The sequence below is a fragment of the Chrysochloris asiatica genome, unplaced genomic scaffold (genome assembly GCF_000296735.1).
Source record: "Chrysochloris asiatica unplaced genomic scaffold, ChrAsi1.0 scaffold00042, whole genome shotgun sequence".
Lineage (NCBI taxonomy): Eukaryota > Metazoa > Chordata > Mammalia > Afrosoricida > Chrysochloridae > Chrysochloris > Chrysochloris asiatica.
In genome coordinates this window covers 9,444,623-9,472,408 of record NW_006408560.1, presented here as the reverse complement: position 1 = coordinate 9,472,408, position 27,786 = coordinate 9,444,623, and the positions used below count along the sequence as shown (strand labels likewise).

The 27,786-nt window shown below is 39.1% G+C and overlaps 1 protein-coding gene across 1 annotated transcript in view; it reads left to right on the top strand.

Moving 5' to 3' along the window:
- TCHH (trichohyalin) overlaps positions 1 to 27,786 on the top strand; it is a 92,421-nt gene that overhangs the window by 17,628 nt on the left and 47,007 nt on the right. Inside the window, exon 3 of the mRNA XM_006861710.1 lies at positions 6,818 to 6,975. Coding sequence (XP_006861772.1) covers positions 6,818 to 6,975 — 158 coding nt within the window. The remainder of the gene's footprint in view (positions 1 to 6,817; positions 6,976 to 27,786) is intronic.

The following is a 27,786-nucleotide window of genomic DNA, read 5'->3' as shown; positions in this document are numbered from 1 at the left end:
GAACTAGCTTGTTGTCTTGTTGACTCTTTCCATTGTTTTTCTGTTTTCTAATTTATTTATTTCTGCTCTAATCTTAATTATTTCTTTTTTTATGATGACTGTAGGCTGACTTTGCTTGTCTTTTTCTAATTGTTGAAGATGGTGTGTTAACATGTTGCTTTCAGTTCTTTCTGCTTTTTGGATGTGTGCATTTATTGCTATAAATTTCCCTCTAAACACAACGTTTGTTGTGTCTCAAATGTTTTGGTATGTGTAGCTTTCATTCTCATTTGCTTCAAGAATTTTTACTTCATTTTTTATTTGTTCTGTTACCCAGTAGCTTTTAAGCAGGATGTTTTTCCATGTGTTTGATTTTATTTCCTTAATCTTAATATTATTGATTTATAATTTTATAGCATTGTGATCTGAGAAGATGCTTTGTAGTATTTTGATGTTTTATTTTTATTGAGTCTTGTTTTGTGATCTAAAATTTGGCCTAGAAAATGTTCCATGTGCACTGGAAAAGAATGTGTATTATGCTATTGTTTGATTGAGTGCTCTCTATAAATCTATGAAGTCAAGTTGATTGATTGTGTTGTTTAGTTGTTTAGTCTTTGTTAAGTTTCTTTCTGGTTGGACTGCCCTTCTTTGAAAGTGGTGTATTAAACTCTTCTACTATTGTTGTAAAGGAGCTCTGGTAGCGTAGTGGTTACAAATTGGACTGTGAACCTCAAGGTTGGCAGTTCGAAACTACCAGCAGTTCCGTGGAAGGTGGTCTGCTCCCGTAAAGATTTACAGCCTCGGAAACACTGTGTAGGGTTGCTATGAGTCGGAACTGACTCCACGGCACATAACAACAACAACAACTATTGCTGTAAGAGGCTCTGATCACATAATGGTTTTACCTTTGACTGCTAACCACAAGGTTAATGGTTCGAATATACTAGCCATGCTTCACAGGAGAGAGACGAAGCTTTCTGTTCTCATAAAGATTTACAGCCTCAGAAACCATATACAGGGTCGCTATGAGTTGGAACCAACTCAACAGCACACTACCACCACATTTATTATAGCATTATCTATTTCTTTCTTCAATAATATTAGAGGTTGACCTATGTATTTTGATGCTCTTTCATTGGAAACATAGATATTTATTACAGGAATGTTCTCTTGTCAAATTAGCCCTCTATTCATGAGATAATGTCCTTTCTTGTCTCTTATGATGGTTTTGCCTTAAAGTCTATTTTATGAGAAATTGATACTGTCACTGCTACTCATTTTTAATTGCCATTAGCTTGATAATTTTTTCCATTCTTTGATTTTTAATCTATGTTTGTCTCCTTCCATCTTCTTTTGATGTTTTCTGAATCATTCAATATTTTGCCCATAGAATCTTTCAATATTGCAAGTCAAAGTTTGATTTTTTTTTTTTTCTTCAGTTCCCTCAGGTTGTGAAACGTTGAGTGTGTTCTTCCTTTTGAATATCTAACTCCAGGTCTTCACACATTTCATTATAATACTTGACTTTGTCTTCTCGAACTTCCCTTTGAAATTTCTGTTCAGCTCTTATCTCCTCATTTCTTCCATTTGCTTTAGTATCTCTATACTGAAGAACTAGTTAAAGAGTAAATTCTGACATCCATATTGGTCATTTCCTGTATGATGTTCTTGATGACATCCCACAACTCTTCTGGTTTTTGGCCAGTTGTGTTGAATTTATCAAATATATTCTTTAGATTATCTATAAATTCAGGTGGGATATGTCCAAGGTCATTTTTGGCTCTCGGGGACTTGATTTAATTTTCTTCACCTTCAGCCTGAACTTGCATTTGAGCAATTGATGGTCTGTTCTACAGTCTGCCTTTGGCCTTGTTTTGGCTGATGATGTGGAGCTTATCAATCATCTCTTTGTCTTTGTTTTCAACCTTTGTATTACAATTGCCAGTAATTATCAATACATCTTGATGCATGTTTGATAAATTTCAAACTGAAGAAGTTGGTAGAATCCTTCAATTTCATCATCATTGGCTTTAGTGGTTGGCACATTAATTTTAATAGTGGTCTTCCTTGTAGACTATGGATATTATCCTATCACAGACAGCATTGTACTCCAAATTACATCTTGCTATGTTCTTTTTTTGATGATGAATATAATACAATTCCTTTTCAATCCGTTATTCCTGGTGTAGAAACTATATGATTGTCACAATCAATATGGCCACTACCAGTCCATTTCAGCTAACTAGTGCTTAGGCTATCGATGTTTATGTATGTGTTCCATTTCATTTTTGAGAATTTCCAATTTTCCTAAATTCTTACTTCATACAATTCATTTTCCAATTATTGATGGATATTTACAGCTATTTCTCCTCATTTTGCATTGTACCACATTAGCACATGAAGGTCCTGAAAGTTTTACTCCATTCACATCATCATGGTCAACTCTACTTTGAGGAAGCAGCTCTTCCCCAGTTATATTTTGAGTGCCTTCCAACCAGAGGGGCTCATTTTCGGGCACTGTATCTGACAATATTCTTGTGTCTTTATCATTCTTCAATATTCAATATTCTGGTGCTATCTGACAGTATTCCACTGCTATTCATAAAGTTTTCAGTGATTAAATATTCAGAAGTAGTCTGTCTCTTCTTGTTCCTAATCTTAGTCTGGGACTCAGCTAAAACCTGTCCATCATGCAGGATCCTGCTGTTATTTAAAATATCACTGGCATAGTTCCCAGGATCACAGCAGCATGCAAGCCACCACAATATGACAAACTGACAGACAAGTGGTTGGTAAAGTGGAGGGTCAGAGAAAAGGAGGAAGAGCCCAAAAGTGTAGTATTGACACTGTGATAGCAAAAACAAGCTCAAACATAACAATTATGAGGATAGTACAGGATCAGGTATTATTTTCTTGTGTTGTACTATGGTTGCAATGAGTCGGAACCAACTCAATGGCACTTAACAACATCATGCCTTCTCTGCGATCCCAGGATTTTGCAAATGGTTAACATGCAAGGCTGCTAACCGAAAGGTTGGCTGTTTAAGTGTGCCCAGAAGTACTCTGAAGAAAGGCCTGACTATCTACTTCTGAAAAAGTATCCATTGAAACCTCTCTGTAACACAGTTCTACTCTGACAAACATGGGGTCACCGTAAGCTGGAATCTACTAAACAGTAACTAATTTGTTGTTTCTTTTAAAAGCAAGATTTACCAGCTTACTTTACTCTTGTCCATACACATTAGTTTCACTTTTCTATATTTGATCTTTCCTTATGTTCTAACCAGAAACCCCTCTATTTCTTCTCTGCCCATTTGAATTTTTCAAGGAACAAAACAAACCCCATCTCAGATGTGAATCTCCAGCCCACTCCTAAGGACTCTATATGCACCAAGGTTTTCTAGCATTCTGAATTTAGCATGTCCTGTCTGGTGCTTAAAATCTTTGGGTGAGACTTCTTTATTCTAACAGGATTTGAGCTGGAACTGACTCAACTCAATTAACAAGAAGAACAGTGTTTTCATACCTTGCAGAATCCAATTCCATTACTCATGAGTGGGTTGATTGATTTGTAAGCAAAGAACCAAACAAGGATCTTGACAGGAAACAAAATAAGTACAGGAATTTAAGATTTTCTGCATCTTGTACCGGATTATCAAGTGTGTCAATAATTCAACAATTCACTTGCTACACAAATATTTGCTAAAAATCTCCTGTGCTCTATGGACACTATGCTGGCATGTTGTTGGTATAAAGACAGAACAAATGGAGACCCCTGTTTCTGAGAACGAACGTCTCTACTTCACAAGGATCATAAGCTTCAATGTTGATCCTCAGCTACAACTCTTTTGTAAGATCTCAAAGGGCACAGTGGAGGCAACCCCACCATCATCACACACCTTCAAATTCATCAATTATCCACTTCTTCCACAGCCTGGATGATGCAAATGGTTAAGTTCCCAATTACTAAGCACAGATTAGCATTTTAGACCCACCCAGAGGCACCTTTGAAGAAAGGTCCAGCAGTCAGCTTCTGCAACATCACACCTTTGAAAGTTCTATGAAGCAATTCTACACTGCACTCATGACATCACCATGAGTTGAAATCATCTAGAAGGTAACTAACAATAATCCACCCATCGATGGAGCTACTAAATGAAAAAATAAGCAATTCAAAATTAATTAATTAAAATTAAAATACAAATATTGACCAAAGTTTCTACTAAGACTACGTTAAGTGCCATCAAGCTGGTTTCACCTGATAGTGACTCTATATAGTGTTTACAAGGAGTGGCTGATGGGTTTGAACTGACGATATTGTGGTTAGCAGTTCAGCGCTTAATCTGCTGTGCCACAACAACAGGCTCTACTTCAAAGAATTTCTATAAAGTGATGCCATCGATGTTCTTTACTATGATTTGGTTGATATACTCTGTTAGTCTTGGTAAGTTACATGTTTTAAGGATGAATTCTGCCTTTGGGACCCTCCACAGGACACATACATGCACACACACACTGTCCTAATTAAATGGGTCTGATACATAAACAGTTATCTACTCTAACAACAAACAGGTGTGTGAGCAAGTAGGGGCTATAATTAAACCAAAGGGTTTAAAGAAGGAAAAGGTCAAGCTGGGCTGAGTTGGGCTCTGCCACAGAATGGGTGTCACCTGGGATGCTCAGATTGTTGTTGTTAAGTGCCATCTAGTTAGTTCTGATTCATAGTGACCCTATATAGGGTTGCCAAGGAGTGACTACTGTTTGAACGACCGACCTCGTGATTCAATGTGACCTTGCAGACCTACACTTAGCCTACAGTACCACACCAGAACTATAGTAGGACAATTCAAACCCCTCTGGTAGCATAGTGGTTATGAATCAGGCTGCAAACCGCAAGGTCAGCAGTTCGAAACTACCAGCTGCTCCGCGGGAGAAAGATGAGGCGATCTGCTCCCGTAAAGATTTACAGCCTTGGAAATCCTGTCCAGGGTCGCTATGGGTCAAAACCGACTCGACGGCACTTAACAACAACAACAACATAAATAGGATGGGTTGTCAGGTCTGCAGTATCCTCTCCAGTCTCTGAATCTTCTACACCTTCCTCTGTAAGCAGGTAAGGCACGGGGACAAGGAGGCAGTATCTGCAAGGTTCTTGATAGCCAGCTGTGATATGCCTGGCTGGAGCGATCTGAAAGTGCTCTCTGGAAGTTTCCTTTTCCTGAGCTCTGAGAGTATGATGACTTATTTCTGAGCCTAAAGATATACACGCCTTTGCTCTAGTGTGTTCTAGGCATCTTAAAACTGAGGGCTAGAACTATCAGAAGATAATTTAGTGTCCTACAGCAGGGATTTTATAATTTCTGCAAATTACATAAGATCCATGGGTTTGATGCTCATCATATCCAAGGCCCTAGACCACAGGGTTCTAGCAACATTGAGGTCTCATTGCCGTGAATTGACTCAAGGGACATGGCTTTGTTCCATTTAATTCACTATTTGCCATTTATTCCTTATAAACATCACTTCATGCTTCTAAAGTCCAGTGTGTTCTGTGTTTAGAGCTTAAGTTTGTTGTTATTGTTGTTGTTGTTAATGACATTGAGTTCCTTCCATCTCATAGAGACATTGCATAGGGTTTCTGAGCCTGATAATCTTTGCAGAAACAGAAAACCTCATCTTTCTGTACAGAAGTTTACAGTCTAGTGTTTATCCTACAAAGTCACTGTGCTCCCATAGATTAAGTTTGGAGGTCTGCAAATTCATTTTCTGGAGTTTTTGCACCACAAGAAGAAATAACACTGAGATCTAGATCCCCAAAATACACAACCTTCCCTCATGGACAAGGTTGACCTAGCTGATTGTATATACTTCATCACCTGTATAGATCATTCCTTTGTGTTCCTACATTGTTATTTCAATTTGTTGTAAATTGTTTCATTCAACATATTCATTTTATAAGCATTTTCCAAAATATGTAATCAGGCCAGAAGCACTTGCTGGAATTAAACCTTCCAAGAGTCTTCCTTGGTCCCTGGTAAGAACTCTAGCTTTCTTTTCTACTTGAGGAATGTTTGTTAGGAGACTAAGAATTTTCAAACCCAAAACAAAATTAACCCACTGCTGTCGGTTTCCTTCTGACTCACAGAGACTCTAGAGGACAGAGTAGAACTGATCCATAGGGTTTCTAAGGCAGTACTCCTTTATGGTAGTAGTCGGCCTCACCTTTCTTCCACAGAGCAACTGATGAGTTTGAACTGCCAACCTGTGGTGAGTAGACTAGGACTTCAACCACTTTGCCTCCAGGACCTTGAGTATGAGGAGGATTCAAAAAATTCATGGGAAAATTCCTTTATTTTTACATTCACTTTTTCCACAAACTTTCAGAAGACCCATCGTATATATAGTCCTAAGTGATGCAAAGAGCTTGTGTTCCACTACTAACCTAAAGACTGGTGGTTTGAACCCACCCAGCAGCACCGCAGAAGAAAAGGCTGGAGATCTGTTTCCATAAAGATTTACAACCAAGAAAACCTTATTGGACAGTTCTCCTCTGTAACACATGGAGTTGCCATGACTTTGAAGCAACTTCATGGCACTAGGTTTGCTTTGTGGTTGCATAGAGAAAGAGACTTCAAAAAGTTAGTAGAAAACAGCCATTATCTTTTATTTCAATTATTTCACGAACAGTTTGAACCACCTATATTTATGAGTATTTTTTAAAAGGGACTCTGTGATTTTTCAGCTTGTTTCCCTCACCAACAATGGCCACTTTACTTGTGAAAATGCTGTTTCATGATCTTCCTTCTTCATGCTCACAAATCCTGGTTTATTCCATTAGATACACCAGTATTTGCCCTAATGGCTCAACTTCTGAATAGCGTATTCACCATGATCAGGGGGTTCCAGAAATATGAGAGTGGGCATGGAGACTACACATCACTCTGCAAGAATGAGCTGATGCATCTGCTTTTGGCTGAATTTGGAGATGTCCTCCAGGTAAGATGGGCTCAGGGGAGACCCTGGTCTATTGGAATCACGTGTGAGTGACTCTGCTACCTGCATCCAAGCTCTCCCCAGGGCTTACCTTTCTATTTCATTTGGTCATGCTCCAACTCTACCCTGGAACTAAAAGAGTATCAGGCAGGTGCTTAGTAATTCTTTCCAAGCACAAACACAAGAATATATGAGCATGCGCACACACACACACACTAGCGTACAACCACACAAACACACCCTTTTCTTATATCTGACTTTTAACTGGGGGGAGTATAACTTCAAAGTAAGTAGGAATCATTTCTCAGAAAGAAATAAAATGTTTATATCTGATTTCAATATTTTAGAGCCATCTACAAATGTTACTAAGTATTCATGCATTCATTCATTAAAGTACCATTGAGCACTTACTCTATATCAGCAACATTATAGACAATGACTAATAAACCCGCTTCACCTCCCTCCAGGATCTCAGTGTGGTGAGAAGAAGGTAAACCAAAAACGATGTATCATGTGATGGGATCTCTGGTAGTGTAATGGTTATGAATTGGGCTGCTAACCTCAAGGTGGCAGTTCAAAACTACCAGCTGTTCCACAGGAGAAAGATGAGGCTTTCTGCTCCCATAAAGATTTGCAGCCTCAGAAACCCTGTGCAGGGTCACTATCAATTGGAACTGACTCCGTGGTACTTAGCAACAACAACAACAACAACATGGGATGGGATGGGATTACTTCCTCAAATGACTGAAATCAGTTATTAATGGAGCTGATTTTAAGAGGGCTCCCATCAGTTCATCACGTGGTGAGGTTCTGAGAATCAGCTGGTCAAGGAATTGAAACAAGCTCAACTCTTTAGATGAAAAGTTCTTCATCCAAGGAAGACGCTTACAGAACTGAATGGACTGGGGCTTGGGCATTGTCACATGTCTTATCCACAGAAGGTCATCTGATTTGTATCTTTCTTTTATCTTCTTACAGGGGGCAAATGACCCAGAGACTCTGGAAACCATCCTGAGCCTCTTGGATAGAGATGGACATGCTGGTTTTAAAAAATACTTCTTGTTGGTGCTCCAATTGGTCCAAACCTGCTATCATAAGCTAGATATTGAGTCATGTGGAGATAGAACTTCCTAGAAAGAAGGATGGCAGGAGTGAGGACAAGTCCATAAGTGCCCAAGAAATAAAGACAGACAACAAAGACAGAGTCATGAAGAAGAAAGGTAGGATTCCCATCATTGTCAGTCTGAAAGATACCATGGTCAGTCTGGGAGACAAGATATGGAGTCTTGTCATGGTCAGTCTGAGGTACAAGATAGGGATTCCCGTCCTGGTCACACTATAAAACAAGATATGGATTCCTCTCATGGTCAGTCTGAAAGACAAGATCAGGATTCCTGCCAGGGTCAGTCTGGTAGAAAAGACAGGGATGTGTGTCATGGTCAATCTGGAAGACAGGATAGGGACCCCCACCAGGGTCAGTCTGTGAGACAGGATTGGGACTTCCACCAGAGTCAGTCAGGAAGACAAGATACAGATGCCTGTCATGGTCAATCTGAGAGACAAAATAGGATCTTAGCTTAGATCAAACTGAGAGACAAGGTTAAGTACTCTGGCTATGGTCAAAATCTGAGAGACATTAGACTAGCAGTTGTTGTTGTTGATGTGAAGTGCCATCAAGTTAGTTCTGACCCATAGTGACCCTGTATAGGGTTTCCGAGGAGAGCTTGAACTGCCGACATTGCAGCTCTAAATGCTTTGCAGTCTGGTACATTAACCCACAGTGCCACACCAGGACTCTAGCAGTAGTCAGCATAAAAGACATGGATATCTCAGTGTGAGAAACCAGTTCAGGATTCTCATTATTATCATTGAAAGACTTGGGCAGCGATCAAGCTGTGGCCAATCTAGAAGTCTTGGACAGGACTCTCGTTCTAGCCACCTGGACCAACAGGAATCAGGCTCTCATTATGGACAGTCTACAAGACTGGGTCAGGAATTTGGTTGTGGTCAGAGAAACAGGCAAGGATTGGAAATTCATTATGGTCAGACAGACAGACAAAGCCAAAGTTCTTATTATGGACAGATGGACAAGATAAGGGTTCTGACTGCAGTCAGACAAGTAGACAAAACCAGAGTTCTCTCAATGGTCAGACAGGCAGAAAAGCACAGATTTCTCGCTACGGACAGACAGATTGGCAAGGCCAGAGTTCCCAATACTGACAAACAGACAGACAAGGTCTTGGTCCTCACTGTGGTCAGAGACACAGATAAGGCCAGAGTGCTTACTATGATCAGATAGACAGACAAACCCAGAGATATCAATATGGACAATCAGACACATAAGGCCTAAGGTTTCAGTATGGTCATACAGACAGACAAGGCCAGAGTTCTCAATATGGATGCACAGACAGGCAATGAATGGGTTCTCACTGCGGTCAGACAGATAGACAAAGCCAGAGTTCTCAGTATGGTTAGACAGGCAGAGAAGCGCAGAGTTCCCACTATAGACAGACAGACAAGGCCAGAGATTTCAAACTGGACAGACAGACAAAATCTGGGTTCCTAGTGTGGTCAGACAAACATACAAGGGCAGAGTTCTCAATATGGGCAGACAGACAAGGTCTAGATTCTTAATGTGGTTGGACAGACAGACAGGCCAGAGTTATCGCTATGGTCAGACAGACAAGAAAGGTCTAGGTTCTCATTAAGGTCAAATAGATAGACAAAACCGGATCTCTCATTGTGGCCAGATGGACAAAGCCAGAGTTATCAATACAGGCAAACAGACACTGCGGAAACTGGGAACTACCAAGGGAGTGAATGAATAAGAAAGTCAAATGCTGAGCAATCAGAAAGGTCAGGGAGACAATGTCAACAGCCTCAAGGACAGGAAATGAACCAAAACCAGAGGCAAAGATTCCAGAACAATCAGCAGTCCTGGAAGGCACAGGCTAAGGATGATTTTCAACAACACCAGCACAAATCCAGCAAGGAAGATCACTCTGCCACAAAAGAAGAAACTGACAATCATGTGACAATGACCAGGGCCACAGACAGTCTCACACCAAGCAGAGCCAAAGTGAAGAGATGAGCCACCAGACAGAAGACAGGTAGGGTCATCAAAGAGGCTATGGTAGACAGAGCCAACAGGGTCAGGAAAGTATATGTGAGGCACAGAACAGGCAAACCCACCAACAGGAACATAGCTATCAGACACGGGAGAGGCAAACCCATCAAGATGAGCATAACTGTTAGAGACAAAACAGATAAGCCCATGAAGGTGAGCAAAACCATCAAAGACAAAACAGAAAAATGCATGAAAAGGATCAAGACTGTCAGCCACAATAGAATATGGAAACCCATGAGAGGGAAGAGAGGTATGAAAGATGCCAGAACTAACAATCCCATGGAATCGAGCAAGTTCATCATACCAGAGATCAATTCCACATGAATGACAAACATGTCATTGATGGACAGAGCCAAGGCTCACAGCGAAGATGTAGTGACCCAGACCTCTATATAACCCAGGACAATGGGTGGCCCCAGAGAAGAGAACAAGGTGGAGGTTATCCTACCAAGGCAGCTGTTTCTTCCAATCCCAGTTATGACTACATACAAGAACAGAAATCACATGAGTACAAGGATGCACAGTCACCAAAGCTAAAGCAACATTAAGTTAAGAAAGAAACCTACATGCCAAGTTTATCTTTCCTTTTCTTTGAGCTTGATAATGTGTGTCTTCTCTCTAACCTACAGTATCTACACACAATGATTCTTTTGAAGATCAATATTCATTTTTAGGTCATTTAGCTTCTTTGAGCAACATCTCTTAGGATTTTCTAGTTAGGTGAAATCTGATTGGTAAATTGGATTAAATAATCAGATCTCAATTTTGGTTGATTGTGGGATTAAGTCATTTCCTGGTTTGCCCTCCACGTACTTGTTGTCTGATTGGATCATTGAAAGCACAGAACACTTCTCCCTAAATTTCAGAAACAGAAAAAGTATTCTGAAGACTTGTATTAGCACCTGAAGGGCAGAAAACTTGAGCTTTGGTGAATTTTGTATCCTATCAATGAAGCATCAAGAATCTCAAATCTCAAAGTCTGGATGAGATGAAATACAGCAACAGGCTAATAGAAGTGCCAGAGACCACAGAGGGTATCCCTGCTGTCAACAATACTTCCTGCATCCCTCACCAGAAAGACTGCTGAGGTCCTATCACTAGAGTTAATTGAATCCTTTCTAACTCCATGCTTTTCTAGTTTCTGCATATATATAAAATGAGAGAAAGCACATGTCATTTGTTTGTATATTCCTAGTTAATCCATAATTCCTGAGACCTGAAAATCCTACACAAGTACATCTCTGTGCAGAATCCGCAACTGTAATTACTCAACAAATTATTGGTGAGCAATGATTTATGGCTTGTTTTCCTTCTTCATTGTGAGGCTGTGCTGACTTCATTAGTGGACCATTTTCTAAGACCTCATTTCTGGCCTTATAAAATCTTTGTTCCATGAGTTCTTTCAAAGTGGAAGAAAAAAAGAATTGATATGAAACAAAAACAAGAAGTTCAAATAGAACTTTTCTAAATATTCTTTCCAGCACCTTCACCCCAGATCAGCAACAATTGTGCTTTCCTTCTTATTTGTCTCAAAATTCAAAGGCCATTAAGTCTTACTCCAAATTCAAAGACCATTAAGTCCTCCTTATCTCTTCAATCTCCTCCCATCTCTTTGCCCCCATTGCCTTAATTTCCCTTCTCTTCATGACCACCATGTGATTTTAGAATAAAAATCAGACTTCCTACTATGAAAAACAAGGCCTTTCACTCTCTGATCCAAATGACCTTCTTAGCCAAGTCTCATAAGACACCTCTCCAGGATCATCCTATGCACTAGTCACACCAAGGACTTGGCCTTTCCTTAAGACACCACCATTTTTCATTCATTTTTATCTTTGAATATACTATTTCATCAACCTGGGACACATCTTCACCATTTTCTACCTGGCAACAATCTAAGCATCCTCTGGGTTTCAACTAAAACATCACATCTTCTGAGAAGTCATCCTGGACACGTCAAGTTCTAATAATGACCTTGTATATGGTTTCCAAGGAGCAACTGGTGAGTTTGAACCACTGACCTTGTGGTACAAACTGACCTTGCAATGTAGCTCATTATCCCATAGAGCCACACCAGGACTCCACTCAGTGGTAGTCAACAACAATTGCTGTTGTTGTTAAAGTGCTGTCAAGTTGATTCCTACCCATAGTGACCCTGTGTAGGGTTTCTGAGGAGCAGCTGGTGAGCTTGAGCCACTGAACTTGTGGTTCAAACTGAATTTGCAGTCCAGCGCTATAACTCACAGTATCACAACAGGACACCGTAACAAATAAAAGAAGTGAATCAGTCCTAGGTCAATGAAGGAAACAACATCCAAATTAGGAATTTAAATGGAAAGGACTTAATGCCTATAATTATAAGGGCTGAATTATTAGAAATAAGCAAGTAATCCCTGGAATCATTGAGTTCAAATATGCATCACCAGAACTGTAATTCAGGGTTCAGACAGCTAAAATCCAGGAGCTGTAGCCATTTCTCTCAGAATTCCCTATTAATTTTCACATCTCCACACCATTGTTTTCCAGAAGAACCAGCCAAAACCACAATATAATGGCCTCCACTTTTCAAATATAATGGAAACACATCTAATTGGGGAAAAAGATAATTTATATCCAGAACCTTAAATGCAAGGGACTCTTTAGAAAGTATAGAAAATCCCAAAACCACAAATCCATGACTGTTGAGTCAATTCCAATTTATAGTAACCCCATAGGGTTTCCAAGACTAAATCTTTATGAAGCCAATTGCTGCATCTTGTTCCAGAGCAGCAGATAATGAGATCAAAACACCGATCAAGCAGACAAGCGTGTAGACACTGCACTACCAGGGCAACACAAAAATATAGAATGAAATTAAAATGGGTGCTGATGACCATCCAATCAAATGCAAGTTGATGCTTCTGTTAGTTGCAGAAGCATCAACTCTTATGTATAAGGGAATGTAATGCTGCCGAGTCCTGCATTAGTGTGTTTGAGTGCATTGTTTTGGCTATTGTTCCATTCTATCTTATTGTTAGTATCCTTGTTATTGTTGGACCTCCACCTAACTCAACGTGATATAGTTCTGTAGCAATTGGTTTTTCCTTACGATTAATCAAATTAAGCAAGCCAAAGTCTCATCATCCTAGCTTTCTAAAGAGAATTCTGGTCTCCTTTTTCTAAGACTGATTTGTTTGTTCTTCTGGAATTCCACAGTATATTCAATATTCTTCACCATAGGAAGCATATAATAACTTATAACAATTGGTGCTGTTGTTAAGTGCTGTTGAGTCCATTTTGACTCATGGCGACTTTTTGTAGGGTTTCAGAGGAGTTTGAACTGCCAACCTTGTGGTTCAAACTGACCTTGCAGTCCAGTGCTTATCCTACATCACCACACCCAGACTCCTTAAAATAAAAGCCCCTTTAATTAAGAGATTGAAATCTAGTAAGAAAGATGCTTACAGCAAATAGCCATTATACAAGGCAAAATATCATAAGAAAATTGCTGTTGTGGCACCAAGAAGGGAGGCAGGAGCTTTTTCTAGGAGGATAAAGACAGACTTTCCTAAAGAAAAGATATCCAGGCTAGGTCCAACAGCATGATCTCAGGCGAGAAAATGATAAGCAGGGCTGCAGCATTGTCCTAAATCTTGGGCTCAATGGAAAGCCCAAATATTGGCTGTTTTCTAATGGTATATTTGTTCAGGAGTAAAATGAATTTTCTTCACAAATGCTCTTCCTAACATAGACCATTCTTAGCAAGTTAAATCAGAGGGTAGAGAAGACATTCAAATGTGAAAGACAACCAAATCTAGAATCTGCTTAGAATTCACAGAGTCTCTCTGGGAATGGTTGGCAGTGGAGGATAGGAAGGATCTAGGCATTCTAATTGAGGGAACAACCTGAGAACAAGATGGGAAAAAAAGCCCAGGAGTGTTTGATGAACCAAACAATACATCTATAAATCACTGAAAACAGAAAATAGAGCATGTGAAAGCTAAAAGGATGAATTGAAGAAGTTGAAGGACTAAAAAATACACCATATAAATATGGAATTTGTATTTCTTTTATCATTTGTGATTGTTGTTAAGCTCCATGCAGTCAGTTCTACTCATAGCAACTCAGTAAAGGATTTGAGTAGGCAACCTTGCAATTCAAACTAACCTTGTGGTCCAGTTCATTATCCTGCAGAGTAGGAACCACAGTCTTCTTAGCAGAAAACAAAAAGTAAAGAGGAAAGACTGAGTGGGGAGAAATTTGAGATAGAGAGAAAAACAGCTGGATGGTCCCTGGTTGGTGAAACAGATAACATATTCAGCTGTTAAATGAAAGGTTAGAGGTTTACCCAGAGACATCACATAGAAAGATCCTGCAATCCTCCTGCGAAGAGTCAATCTAAGAAGAGGTCTACTCTAACACATGTGGGGTTGCCATGATTTGGAATCGACTTGAGGACAACTGAATTTAATCTTACCACAGATAACTTAAGCAGACACAAATCTTGGAATATAATAGACTAAAGGGTGATCCAGGATTCCAAGGTAACACTGCTAAGAAAAAGAGATCACTGGTTTCAATCCATAGAGCAGCCATTTAAATTTTCCAAAAGAATCTGAACAAAATATTGAGAGAATAATGTAAATTGTGAGGTTAAATCACAGTCCTTCCAAACATACCTATCTATTAGAAAGACAGCACTCCTTGCAGAAAATAGATCATTTTAGTTCTCTGCAACTCAACCTTCTTCTCCCCGGGGTTGACTCTTCAGCTATCTTCTCCTCATTAACTACTGGCTATCTTATCCAATCCTATGGCTTTAAATGCCTCCATCTCTGACATTGCCACTTCTCTGGGTAGGGTCCCACACTATGCTCCAGCTCTTCTCCCTTGATGGTCCCAGGGTCCTCTGTTCCAGAACTGTAAGATCAACCACTCATCCCTTTTTGATACAAAACTTCTACCTTTACAGTTGTGATCATTGCAATTAGTCATGATAATAATTACTCATTGTTGCATCATGAGAGTCTTGTCCCCATCTCTGTTCACCAGACCTGTCTAGACAGAATGAAAACCACTCAGTGGGGATTCTACCTTCCCCTGCACACTCTGAATCTAAACTCGCTCTTGAAAACTTGTAAGCCATTCACTTTGTGCCTTTACAGCCTCCCCTTCCCCCCCGCCTTTGGGTAGCCGATGTCTAAGTTGCCCATCCCTATCAACCTTAAACACACCATTTTCTTGTATCTGACTTTGAATAGGAGGGAGTATAACTTTTCAGTCTGATGCATTAACCCACAGCGCTACACCAGGGTGATGTACCATGTGATGGGATGGAATCCCTTCCTCTAATGACTCAAATTGGTTATTAATGGAGCTGAATTTAAATGGACATATCTACACCCTATGGTCATGCTCCCATTGGTCCACCAAGTGATGTGATTTTGATAATCAGCTGATCAAAGGATAGAAACAAGCCCAACCATTTAGATGAAAAAATTCTTCAGCTAATGAAGATCCATACAGACCTGAATGGACATGGGCACAGACATAGGCATATGTCTTATTACCCACAGGATGACATCTGATTTGTGTGTTTCTTTTATCTTCTTACAGAGGCCAAATGACCCAGCGACTGTGGAAACCACCCTGAGCCTGTTGGATAGAGACAGAGATGAACAAGTTGATTTTGAAAAATACCTCTTGTTGGTGTTCCAATTGGCCCAAACCTGCTATCATAAGCTAGATATTGAGTCATGTGGAGATAGAACTTCCCAGCAAGAAGCAAAGCAAGAGAGAGGACAAGACCCTATGTGAACAAGAAACAGAGTTAGACAACAAAGGCATAGTCATGAAGAAGAAAGTCAGGATTCCCGTCATGGTCAGTCTGAAAGACAGGATAGGGACTCCTGTCATTGTCAGTTTCAGAGACAAGATATGGAATCCAGTCATGGTCAGTTTGATGTACAAGATAGAGACTCCCAGCATGGTCAGATTGGAAGGCAGTATATGGACTCCATTCTGCTCCTGGCCTTGTTTTCATCAATGATATGGAGCTTTTCCATCTTCTCTTTCCACGGATGTAGTCAATTTGATTTCTGTGTGTTCCATCTGGCAAGGTCCATGTGTATAGTCGTCTGTTATGCTGTCTAAAGAAAGTATTTGAAATAAATAAATCATTGGTTTTGCAGAATTCTATCATGTGTTCTCCAGCATCTTTTCTATCTCCAAGGCCATATTTTCCAACTACTGATCCTTCCTCTTTGCTCCCAACCTTTGCATTCCAATCACCAGTAATAAGCAATACATCTTGATTGCATGTTTGATCGATTTCAGATTGAAGAAGTTGGTAGGAAATAAGTCTGCCTTGCAAATGAATTCTATCCAATTGCTATATTGTAGTAGCTTGTGTGTTTCTGATGCTGGAAGCTATTCCCTCACTATTTCAAATACCAGCAAGGTTACCCATGGTGGACAAGCTTCAGTGACGCTTCCAGGCTAAGAAAGGACTGGAGATCTGATTTTTAAAATTAGCCAGTGAAAAGTTTATGGATCACAACAGGATAGTGTCACACTTGCTTACTTTAGACACACTATCAAAAGGGATCAACTGCTAGAGAATGACATTTGGTGACACATTTGGTCAGTAGGAAGGTGAGAGATCCTTGAGAAATTGATTGGCATCAAAAAAGCAATGATGGATTCTAACATGCTTGGCACTGTGAGGATATGCAGGACAAGGAAATCTTTTGTTCTGCTGCACATGAGGTCATTGTGAGTTGGAGGCTACTCAGTGGCAGCTAGCAACAATGATTACAAGAAAAACACAAAAACAGACAAAAGAAGTGAATCAATCCTAGGACAATGAAAGAAACAACAACCTTATCAGGTATTTAAATGTAAAGCAATTTAATGCCTATAATTATAAAGACTGAATTATTGGGGAGGGGGGAAACAATCCCTAGAACTACTGTTTTCAAAAACACAGCATCAAAGCTATAATTCAAGGGTCAGACAGTTACAATCCAGAAGTTGCTACTATTGCTGCCAAAACTGCCTTCTAATTTTCATATCTCCACACTCCTGTTTGTCTCCAGGTAACTTCCACTTTCCTTGTATTATGCAAAGATGGCTAATTTGAAAAAAAAAAAAAAAAAAATCATACTCAGAAACATAACTGCAAGGGTGTCTGTACAAAGTATAGAAAATCCCCAAAATCAAAGCAATTACCATTGAATCAATTCTAAGTTATAGCAATTCCATAGGGTTTCCAAGACGGTACATCTTTATAAAGTCTACGGCAACATCCTTCTCCAGAGAAGCAAATAATGGACTCCAACCATCGATCTTTTAGTTAGCAGTCAAGCATGGAACCACTGCACAACCAGGGCAGCTTGAAAATATAGAAGGAAATGAAAATGGGTGCTGATGACCATCCAATTATGCTCTTAGTTGCAGACAAGTCAGCTCCAATTCATGGTGACCTTATGTTTAGCAGAATGAAATGCTATCCAGTGCTGCATTGCTATGTTTGAGTTCATTATTGTGGCTATTATTTCAATTTGTCTTATTGTAAGTCTTCCTAATTTTGTTGAATCTCCACTTTACTTAACATAAACAATTTTCTAGCAATTTGTTTTTCCTGATTATGAGTTCAAAGTAAGCAAGCCAAAGTCTCATTATCCTAGCTTTCTAAAGAACATTCTGGTCACATTTCTTCTAAGATGAATTTGCTTGTTCTTCTGGAAGTCCACAGAGTATTTGATATTCTTCACCATATGAAGCATATAATAACTTAGAACAATAGCCCCTTTCCTTAAGAGATTACTATCTAGTAAGAAAAATGCTTACAGTAAATAACCACTGTTGTTGTTGTTAAGTGTCTTCGAGTCGATTCCAACCCATAGTGACCGTGTATAGGGTTTGCAAGGAGCAGCTGGTGAGCTTGAACCACCAACCTTGCAGTTCAAATGACTTTGAAGTCTGACGCATTAGTCCACAGAGCCACACAAGGACTTCAAATAGCCATAATACAAGGCAAAATAACAAGAAAATTGCTGTTCTAGCATTAAGAAGGAATAAGAAGCTTCTAGAGAAAAGACATCTAGACTAACTCCAGGATCATGATCCCAGGGGAGGAAGTTATGAGCAGGGCTGAGACATTGTCTTGGGTCTGGAGCTCAATGGGGATGGCCAGTGTTTATTCCAAAGGCATATTTGTTCAAGGGTAAAATTAATCTTCTTCACAAATATGCTTTCTAACATAGAGCCTTGTTAGCTAAATCAGAGGGTAGAGAATAAATTTAAAGGTGACAAACCACAAAATCTAGAAGCTTCTTAGGAGTCACAAAGACATTCATAGATGACTGGGGCAGTGAAGGATAGGAGGGATCCAGGCATTCTAGAAGGAACAGCATGAGAATGAGATGGGAAGGAAAGTACAGGAGTGTTTGATGAGCCACACAGCACACCTATAAAGCACTAAAAACAGAAAGTAAGAAGATACCTAAGCTAAAAGGATAAATTCAAGAAGAACCGGGAGAACTTAAAAATACACAACAAAAATTTTGGAATTTACATTTATTTTATCCATTGGAAGCACATAAATCTTCTAAGCAGAAAATGAAAAGAGGAAAGACTGAATGGGAAGAAAGTTGAGATGGAGACAAACAGCTGGATGGTCTCTGGTTGGTGTGGTCAGTCTGCTGCTAAATAAGAAGTTGGGGTCTACCTAGAGGTATCACATAAGAAAGATCCTACAATATGCCTCCAAAAAATCCATCAGAACAAAGGTCTACTCTGACACTGATTGCCATGAGTCTGAATCAACTCAAAGTTAACTGGTTTTAATCTCACCACAGATAACACAAGCCCACACAGACACTGGAACACAATGGACTGAAGGATGATCCATGGATCTAAGGCCAAAAGCCAAAGTCATAAAGTGTAGGTCCAAGGTGAGGGATATGGAAGAAAGAAGTAGAAATGTCCTAATATGCTACAGACTTTGGATCCCCTGTGTATTGAACCTCCTCAACCCAGGGACAAAAGCTATGACACTGGAGGAGTGGTAGAGGAGCAGCAGCAGCAGAACCAAGACCAAGGGCACAGAATAGAGCAGTGGACTTCCCTGCCCACAGAGCAAGTAAAGCTGACTGACTTTGGGCAGGAAGCTTACTTGTAGAGTTGAGTGTCTCCATGTAGAGTTGAGTGTCTACATAGGGGAGCTAGGTTTGCTGATTCATGGAACTAGAGCTGAGTGCCTTCAGGCTGAGGACTATGGTGGAGTGGTGTGTCCTATGGGTATTTATCAGCAGCTGATCTGGAACAACTGTGTCTTGACCATTTCTGATCCTGAATTGTAACCTGTTGACTTCCCTAATAAACTTCATAACTGTAAATAATGTCTTTGAGTTCAATGTGGCCACTGAAATGAATTATCGAACCCAATTGAGTAAAAAGGGCTGTAGGAGGAATAGTTGGTGCCACATATTCTCACAATGACCTAATACTTAACAACAACAATACATCATTTAGACTCCAACTTAAGTGGACAATTTCCTAGGCGCCAAACTTTTTCCTGTCCTAGCACTGCTATATAACTGCTCATACCCCTGACTAGCAAGACCTTCTGGGCTTATCATCATTACAGAGCTTATCAAATTATACTGACATCAATTACAAACCCATCTTTCACCCACATCAAACTCTGAAGTCCTAAAAGTCTGACTGCATCTTATTCCCTGTTGTACTTCAGCACAGGGAGCAATGACTGGCCAATTAAATGGAAAAAGGATGAAATTTAGAAGAAAAAGACCTCCATTTTGAGACCTAGCTTCATTAGTTACTAGTTTTATAATCTCAGATAAAGTTCTTGATCTCTTTAAATCTCAGTTTCTTCGACTATAAAATGGAAGTAAAATTTCCAAAGTTGTTGTTAAGTGCCATCAAGTTGTTTTTAACACATAGTGACCCTATATAGGGTTTCCACAGAGTGGCTGGTGGGTTTGAACTGCATATTCAATAGCGCCACACCAGGACTCCAACATGTGCTTTAAAATTACCTGAGATAATATGTGTAAATGATTTATAATCTAATTACCGTTTTGCTTATTTATTTATTACCTTTTTCCTTTCACATTGCTTTTAATTGGTTAATAAATCCTCATTGAGAACCCCAAGTTAAGTGCCAGCTCCTTCAAGAAGGTTTCCTTAATACACCTTTTTCATGAACAACAGTAACCCTTTCTTGTTTTTAAACAGTGTCTCTGGGAAACTTTTTTAACCATCATCACATTCTATAATAGTATAGGTACCAGTGAACACTCTTCATTCTCTGACTACATTAGAAGTTCTTTCAGCAAAAGGTCCACCTTAGTCCTTACATCATTGTATCACTCAGAGTACCACAGAGTAAGCATTTGGAAGTTCTTGTTGAGTTAAATTCAACTGAATAAACTCTCTCCATGACATCACGACTCTTTCCCTACATGATTGGCATCACCATCCTGTGTTCATTGTCCTGTTCACATGTTATTGCTGCTTTCATTCATCCCATGCTCCCCCACCACCCAGGACTCTACCTTACTCGGATATCTTGTGCCCTCTCCCAACAGTCCCTATTTAATTAGAACTCATGAGGGGGAAATAGATTCCCCTCAACAATATCAACATCCACCACAATTTGCAGGATCCCAGATTGTGGCAATTCTTATTTTTCACTCATTAGATACTTTCATCTTTCTTCTTCCTTGGAATCTAACTCCAACAATTCATATCCCTCAACTCCTGGAAAAACTAGTTAAAAGCTTATCTCTTTGACCATCCCTCAGTGACATCCTTCTTCTTGAATAACAGTAACTCTTTCTTGCCTTTGCTCTGTTGACTTCCATATACTCAGGTTGTCCTGTGGACATTGTGCTTTCTTTTACCAGCAGATGCAAGTATCCTCTATTGCTTCAATTATGTAGTTCATCATTTCTACCAAAGCTATAATATCATTAAAAAGCTCATTATGTCTCCCATTTCTTTGAGAACCAGTACAGAATGAATTTGCAACCATTGCTATTGGCTAACTTATTAGGAGACGTATGCAGTATTTGGAACCTAAATAGAATTGAACACAGTTTGAGTATCTACTGTCTGTAAAAAATACAATGTCTTTAAAAAATAATTTGCATTCTTGAAAGAATAAGTATTAATAATACTTATTAAACCAATAGCAACAAGCTAAAGGAGAAAGGAGCTCTGGTAGCGTAGTGGTTGCAAATCGGGCTGCGAACTTCAAGGTCAGCAGTTTGAAACTACCAGCTGTTCCACAGGAGAAAGATGAGGCTTTCTGCTCCTGTAAAGATTTACAGCCTCAGAAACCCTGTACAGGATCACCATGATCAGAATCGACTCCACGGCACATAACCACCAAGGGAGAAAGTACTAATCTTGGACTTAGAAAACTTGAGTTCTCATTTGTCACTGTCATTAGCACCACATATGATCTTGGGTAATTTATGTTGCCATACTGGGCTCCAGTTTTCTTATCCTTGAAATAAAGGGTTGTCTCAAGTCAATCTATAATGTTTCCTTCGAGTCTATAATGCTCTGGTTTTATGATTAAATGTTTAGATCAATCAGCCACACTTGATAATTACTGAAAACATCTTGGAAACAAAATGGAGGAAAATATAATATAGGGTTCTAGTGCCACCAACTGGTCACTGGATTCCATGTGTCCTTATAAGATGTCTAGACAAAATGACAAATACTGTTGGGAAGCCAACAAGTCATAATACAGTGATCTCAGCCCAGAGAACAAGTGAAACTTTTGTAGTTACCAGTGTCTACTACAGTAGCTATCCTGATTTTTAGAAATACCATAAGCATAAAAGGAAAACAACTGATAAGTTGGACTTTATTAATACCAACACTATTTCATGAAAGACACTGTTAAAAGCATGAAAAGACAAGAAGAAAATATTTGCAAAGTACAGCTCAGATAATAAACTGGTACCCTAGACATAAAAAGAAATCTTCAAAATTCAACAATAAGAAAACAAGCAAACCAATTTTTTAAATACTAAAGTTCTAAATAGACGTTTCACCAAAGAAGATATACAGGTGTAAAATAAGCATATAAAAATAAGTTCAACATCCTATTTCATTAGAGAATTGCAAATTAAAGTAACCACTACACATCTATTGCTGTTGTTAAGTGTCATAGAGTCAGTTATGATTCATAGGGACACTTTTTCTGAGGCTTTTTTTATTTATTTCAAACTTTCCGGGAGCAGAAATCCTCATCTTTCTTCTGTGGAGCAGCTGGCAGGCTCAACTCACGGACCTTGTGATTCGAAGTCCAGTGCTTCTTGTACACATCTTATTCAAAAAACTGCAGTCCTGGTGTGGAGCTATAGGACAAAGCACTGCACTGCAAGTTTCATTTGAAACACAAGGTCAGAGGTTCAAACTCACCAGCCGCTCCTCAGAAACCCTATGCAGGGTTGCTACGATAGCACTTCACAACAGCATTAGAAAGACTAAAATCCAAAAAAATGATAACATGAAATACTGGCAATGAGAATACGTACTCTCATTCATTGCTGGTTTGTTGTTGTTGTTATGTGCCATCGTGTCAGTATCCACTCGTAGCAACCCTATGCACAACAGACTGAAATATGGCCAGTCCTGGACGAACCTAACAATCGTTGCCACACTTGACTCCATTGATGCTGCCACTTTGCCAATCCATCTCACTGGGAGACTTCCTCTTTTTCTCTGACCTCCACCTTACCAAACATGATATCCTTCTCCAGCAACTAGTCCCTCCTAACAATATGTCCGAAGGATGAGAGACAAAGTTTGGTCATCCTGGCCTTCAAGGAGCACTCTGGCTATACTTCTTCGAATACAGATCTGTTGGTTCTTTTGGCAGCCAGTGGTACTTTCAATATTCTCCTCCAACATCATAATTAAAATGCATCAATTCTTCTACAGTCTTCCTTATTCACTATCCAGCTTTCACATGCATATGAGGTTATTGAAAATACCATGGCTTGGGTCAGGTGCACCTTAGTCCTAAAGTTGACATCTTTGCTCTTCAACACTTTAAAAACATCTTGTGCAGCAGATTTGCCTAATGCAATACGTCCTTAGATTTCTTGACTGCTGCTCGCATGAGTGTTGATAGTTGATCCAAGAAGAATGAAGTCCTTGACAACTACAATCTTTTCTCTGTTGATAAAAATGTTGTTTATTGGTCCAGTGGTGAGGATTTTTGTTTTCTTGACATTAAGATGCAATCCATACCAAAGGCTGTGCTCTTTGAGCTTCATCAGTAAGTATTTTAAGACCTCTTCACTTTCAGCAAGCAAGGTTGTATCATCTGTATATCACAGGTTGTTAACAAATCTTTCTCCAATCCTGATACCATGTTTTTCTTCATATAACCCAGCTTCTTGGATTATTTGCTCAGCATAAAGGTTGAATAAGGATGGTGAAAGAATACAACCTTGTTGCACACCTTTCTTAATTTTAAAACATTCAGTGTTCCCATGTTCTGTTCAAACAACTGCCTCCTGGTCCAGGTACAGATTCCTCATGTGTACAATTAAGTGTTCCGGAATACTCATACTTCGCAATGTTGTCCATAGCTTGTCATCATCCACACAATCGAAAGCCTTTGCATAGTCAATAAAGCACAGGTAAACATATTTCTGGTGTTCTCTGCTTTCAGCCAAGATCCATTGGACATCAGCAATAATATCCCTCATTCCACGGCCTCTTCTGAATCCGGCTTGAATCTCTGGAAGCTTTCTGTCAATGTATGCTTGCAGCCATTTCTGTATTACCTTTAGTAAAACTTTATTTGCATGGGATATCAAAGATATTGTCCGATGATTTCCGCATTCCATTGGGTCACCTCTCTTTGGAATGGTCACAAATATAGATTTCTTCCAATCAATTAGCCAGATAGTTGTCTTCCAAATTTCTTGACATGGATGAGTGAGTGCCTCCTGTGCTGCCTCACTTTCTTGAAAGATTTCAATTTTTATTCCATCAATTCCTGGTGCCTTGTTCTTTGCCAATTCCTTCAATGCACCTTGGACTTCTTCCTTCAGTATCATTGGTTCTTGATCATATGCTACCTCTTGAAATGGTTGAACATCATCCATTTCCTTTTGATACAATGACTCTGTGTATTCCCTCCATCTTCTTTTGATGCTTTCTGCATCGTTCAATAATTTGTCCAGAGAATCCTTCAATAAGAAAGTCAGGTTTGAATTTTTTCAGTTTTCCAAGCTTGAGAAATACTGAGCGTGTTCTTCCTTTTTGGTTTTCTGACTCCAGATCTCTGCACATTTCTTTGTAATATTTGACTTAGTCTTCTCGAGCTGATCTTTGAAATTTTCTGTTCAATTCTTGGACCTCCTCATTTCTTCCATTGCTTTAGCATCTCTATGTTGGTTAGAAAGTTTCAGTGTCTCTTCTGACTTCCATTTTGACCCTTTCCTTCTTTCTTGTCTTCTTAATGACTTTTTGCTTTCTTCATGTATGATGTTCTTGATATCATTCCACAACTCTTCTGGTCTTTGGACTTTAGTATTTAATTTATCAAATCTATTCTTTAGATATCTCTGAATTCAGGTGGGACATATTCAAGGTCATATTTTGGCTCTCATGGAACTGTTTTCATTTTCTTCAGCTTCAATTTGAATTTGCATATGAGCAATTGATGGCCTGTTCCACAGTCTGGCCCCTTGCCTTATTTTGACTGATGATATGGAGCTTTTCCATTATCTCTTTCCACAGATGCAGTCAATTTAATTTCTGTGTATTCCATCTGGTGAGGTCCATGTGTATAATCATCTCTTATGCTGTCTAAAGAAGGTATTTGAAATGAACAAATCATTGACTTTGCAGAATTCTATCATGCGATCTCCAGCATAAAAACCCTACACATCATGGTTAAGAGTTGGAACCTATTCAGTGGCTCTTAACAACAATAATACTAAGACTATATTTAGCTTTGTAAGAAGCTGTTAAATTTTGCATTCCTACCAGCAATGATTCATACTTCGTACATTAATAATCGGAACATGGAATGTGTGAAGAAGTATGAATCATTGCTGGGAGGAATGCAAAATTTAACAGCTTCTTATAAAGCTAAATATAGTCTTAGTATTATTGTTGTTAAGAACCACTGAATAGGTTCCAACTCTTAACCATGGTGCATAGGGTTTCCTAGAGCGGCTGATGCATTTGAACTGCCAACAGTTAGCAGTCCAGTGCTAATCCTACAGCATCACACCAGGCTTAGTATATGATCCCTTAATTGCACTGTAGGTATTTATCCAAATAAATTGAAAACTTGTGTCCACACTAATACCTACCCTTGAATGTTTTAGTAGTTTTGTTTATAATTACCCAAAATTAGAAACAATATATTTTTATCATGTACATTATACAGAGGTTTTTGTTGTTGTTGTTTTTGCAAACTTTACAACCCCCTTGTGCATTAGTGCCCTATGTGTACTATGTGTTGTTGTTAGATGTTGTTAGGTGCTGCTGCCACTGTGTCAATCCATTTTTTTGGAGGTCTCCCTCTTTCGTTGACCCTCCACTTTACCAAGCATGACATCTTTCTCCAGGGACTGAGCCTTCCTGATAACATGTCCAAAGTATGAGAGACCATCCTGGTCTCTAAGGAGCATTCTGGTGGTATTTCTTGCAAGACAGATTTATTTGTTCTTCTAGAGCTCTGGTAGCATAGTAGTTATGAATCGGGCTGCGAACTGCAAGGTCAGCAGTTCAAAACTACCAGCTGTTCCGTGGGAGAAAGATGGGCCTTTCTGTTCCCGTAAAGATTTATAGCCTCGGAAATCCTGTACAGGGTCGCTATGAGTCGGGACTGACTCCATGGCACATAATCACCACCAGCAGCAGTCTATAGACTCTCAATCGTGTTCTCCAACACCGTAATTCAAATCTATTAGTTCTTCTAGTCTTCCTTATTCATTGTTCAACTTTCATAGGCATATGAGGTGATGGAAAATACCATGGCTTGTTTAAGGTACACTTTAGTCCACACACTGATATCTTTGCTCTTGAATCTTTCAGAAAGGTGTTTTGCAGCAGATCTGCCTAAGGTAAAATGCCATTTGATTTATTGATTACTACTTCCCTGAGCGTTGAATGTGAATCTAAACAAAATGAAGTCTTTGACAACTTCAGTCTTTTCTCCATTTTTGTTTTCTTTACATTGAAGTGCAATTTATACTGGACTGTATTCTTTGATTTTCACCAGAATCTTAAGTACTCTTTCCTTTCAGGATGCAAGGCCACATCCTCTGCAAATCACAGGTTGTTAATGAGTATCCCTCCAATCTTGATGCCACATTCATCTTCATATAATCCAATTATTCAGATTATTTGCCCAAAATACAGATTGAATAAGTATGGTTAAAGGCTACAACCCTGGCACACACCTTTCCTGACTTTAAACCATTCAGTGTTCCCTTGTTCTGTTCTTGGTCTTTATACAAATTGTTCTGTCCTGCTTCTTGATCTATATGCAGGTTCATCATGAGCACAATTAACTATTCTGGAATACCCATTCTTCCCGATGTTATCCATAATCTACAGAATAGTAAGTCTTTTGTGTAGTCAATAAGGCACAAGTAAACATCTTTCACTACAAATACCTTTTTTCTACAATATAAAAGGCAACTATACACCTGGCTCTTACCACATGGAACACACAAGAACCAAATTGATTACATCTATGGTAAGAGATGGTGAAAATGCTAAATGTCATCAGTCAAAGTTTTCAATTGCTCATCTGCAAGTTCAGGCTGAGAAAATTAAAACAACACCATAAGAACCAAAATATGACCTTTAATATATCTCACCTGAATTTAGAGACCGTATCAAGATCAGATTTGATGCATTAGACACTAATGATCTAAAACCAGAAGAGTTGTGGAGTGACATCAAGAACATCATCCATGAAATAAAGAAAAAGTTCATTAAAATGACAGGAAAGAGAGAAAAGACCAAAATTCATGTCAGAAAAGACTCTGAAAAGTGATCTTGAGTGTAGAGAAGCTAAAGTGAATGGAAGAAATGAAGTAAAGGTGCTGAGCAGAAAATGTCAAAGGGCAGTTCAAGAAGATAAAGTAAAGTATTGTAGTAAAATGTGCAAAGACCTGGCGTTAGGAAACCAAAAAGGAAGAATATATTCAGCAACTCTCAATCTTAAAGAAATTTTGAAAAACTAAAGCTTCAGTTTGTAATATTGAAAGATTTTTGGTTAAAATATTGAATGATGCAGGAAACATCAAAAGAAGATGGAAGGAATACACAGCATCACTGTACCAAAAAGAATTTGTCAGTGCTCAACCATTTCAAGAGTAACATATAATCAAGAACCAATTATACTTGAAGCAAGAAGTCCCACTACTCGTCTGTCAGTTTGCAATGAACTCTACTAACATCCACAGAAAATTTATGGATTATGCCATTTATGCCATGCTGAATAAATAATCCGATAAACTGGATTGTATGAAGAAAAACATGGCATCAGGATTGGAGGAAGACTCATCAACAACCTGCAATATGTAGATGATACAACCTTGCTTGCTGAAAGTGAAGAGGACTTAAAACATTTACTGATGAAGATCAAAGAGCACAGCCTTCGGTATGGATTATAGCTA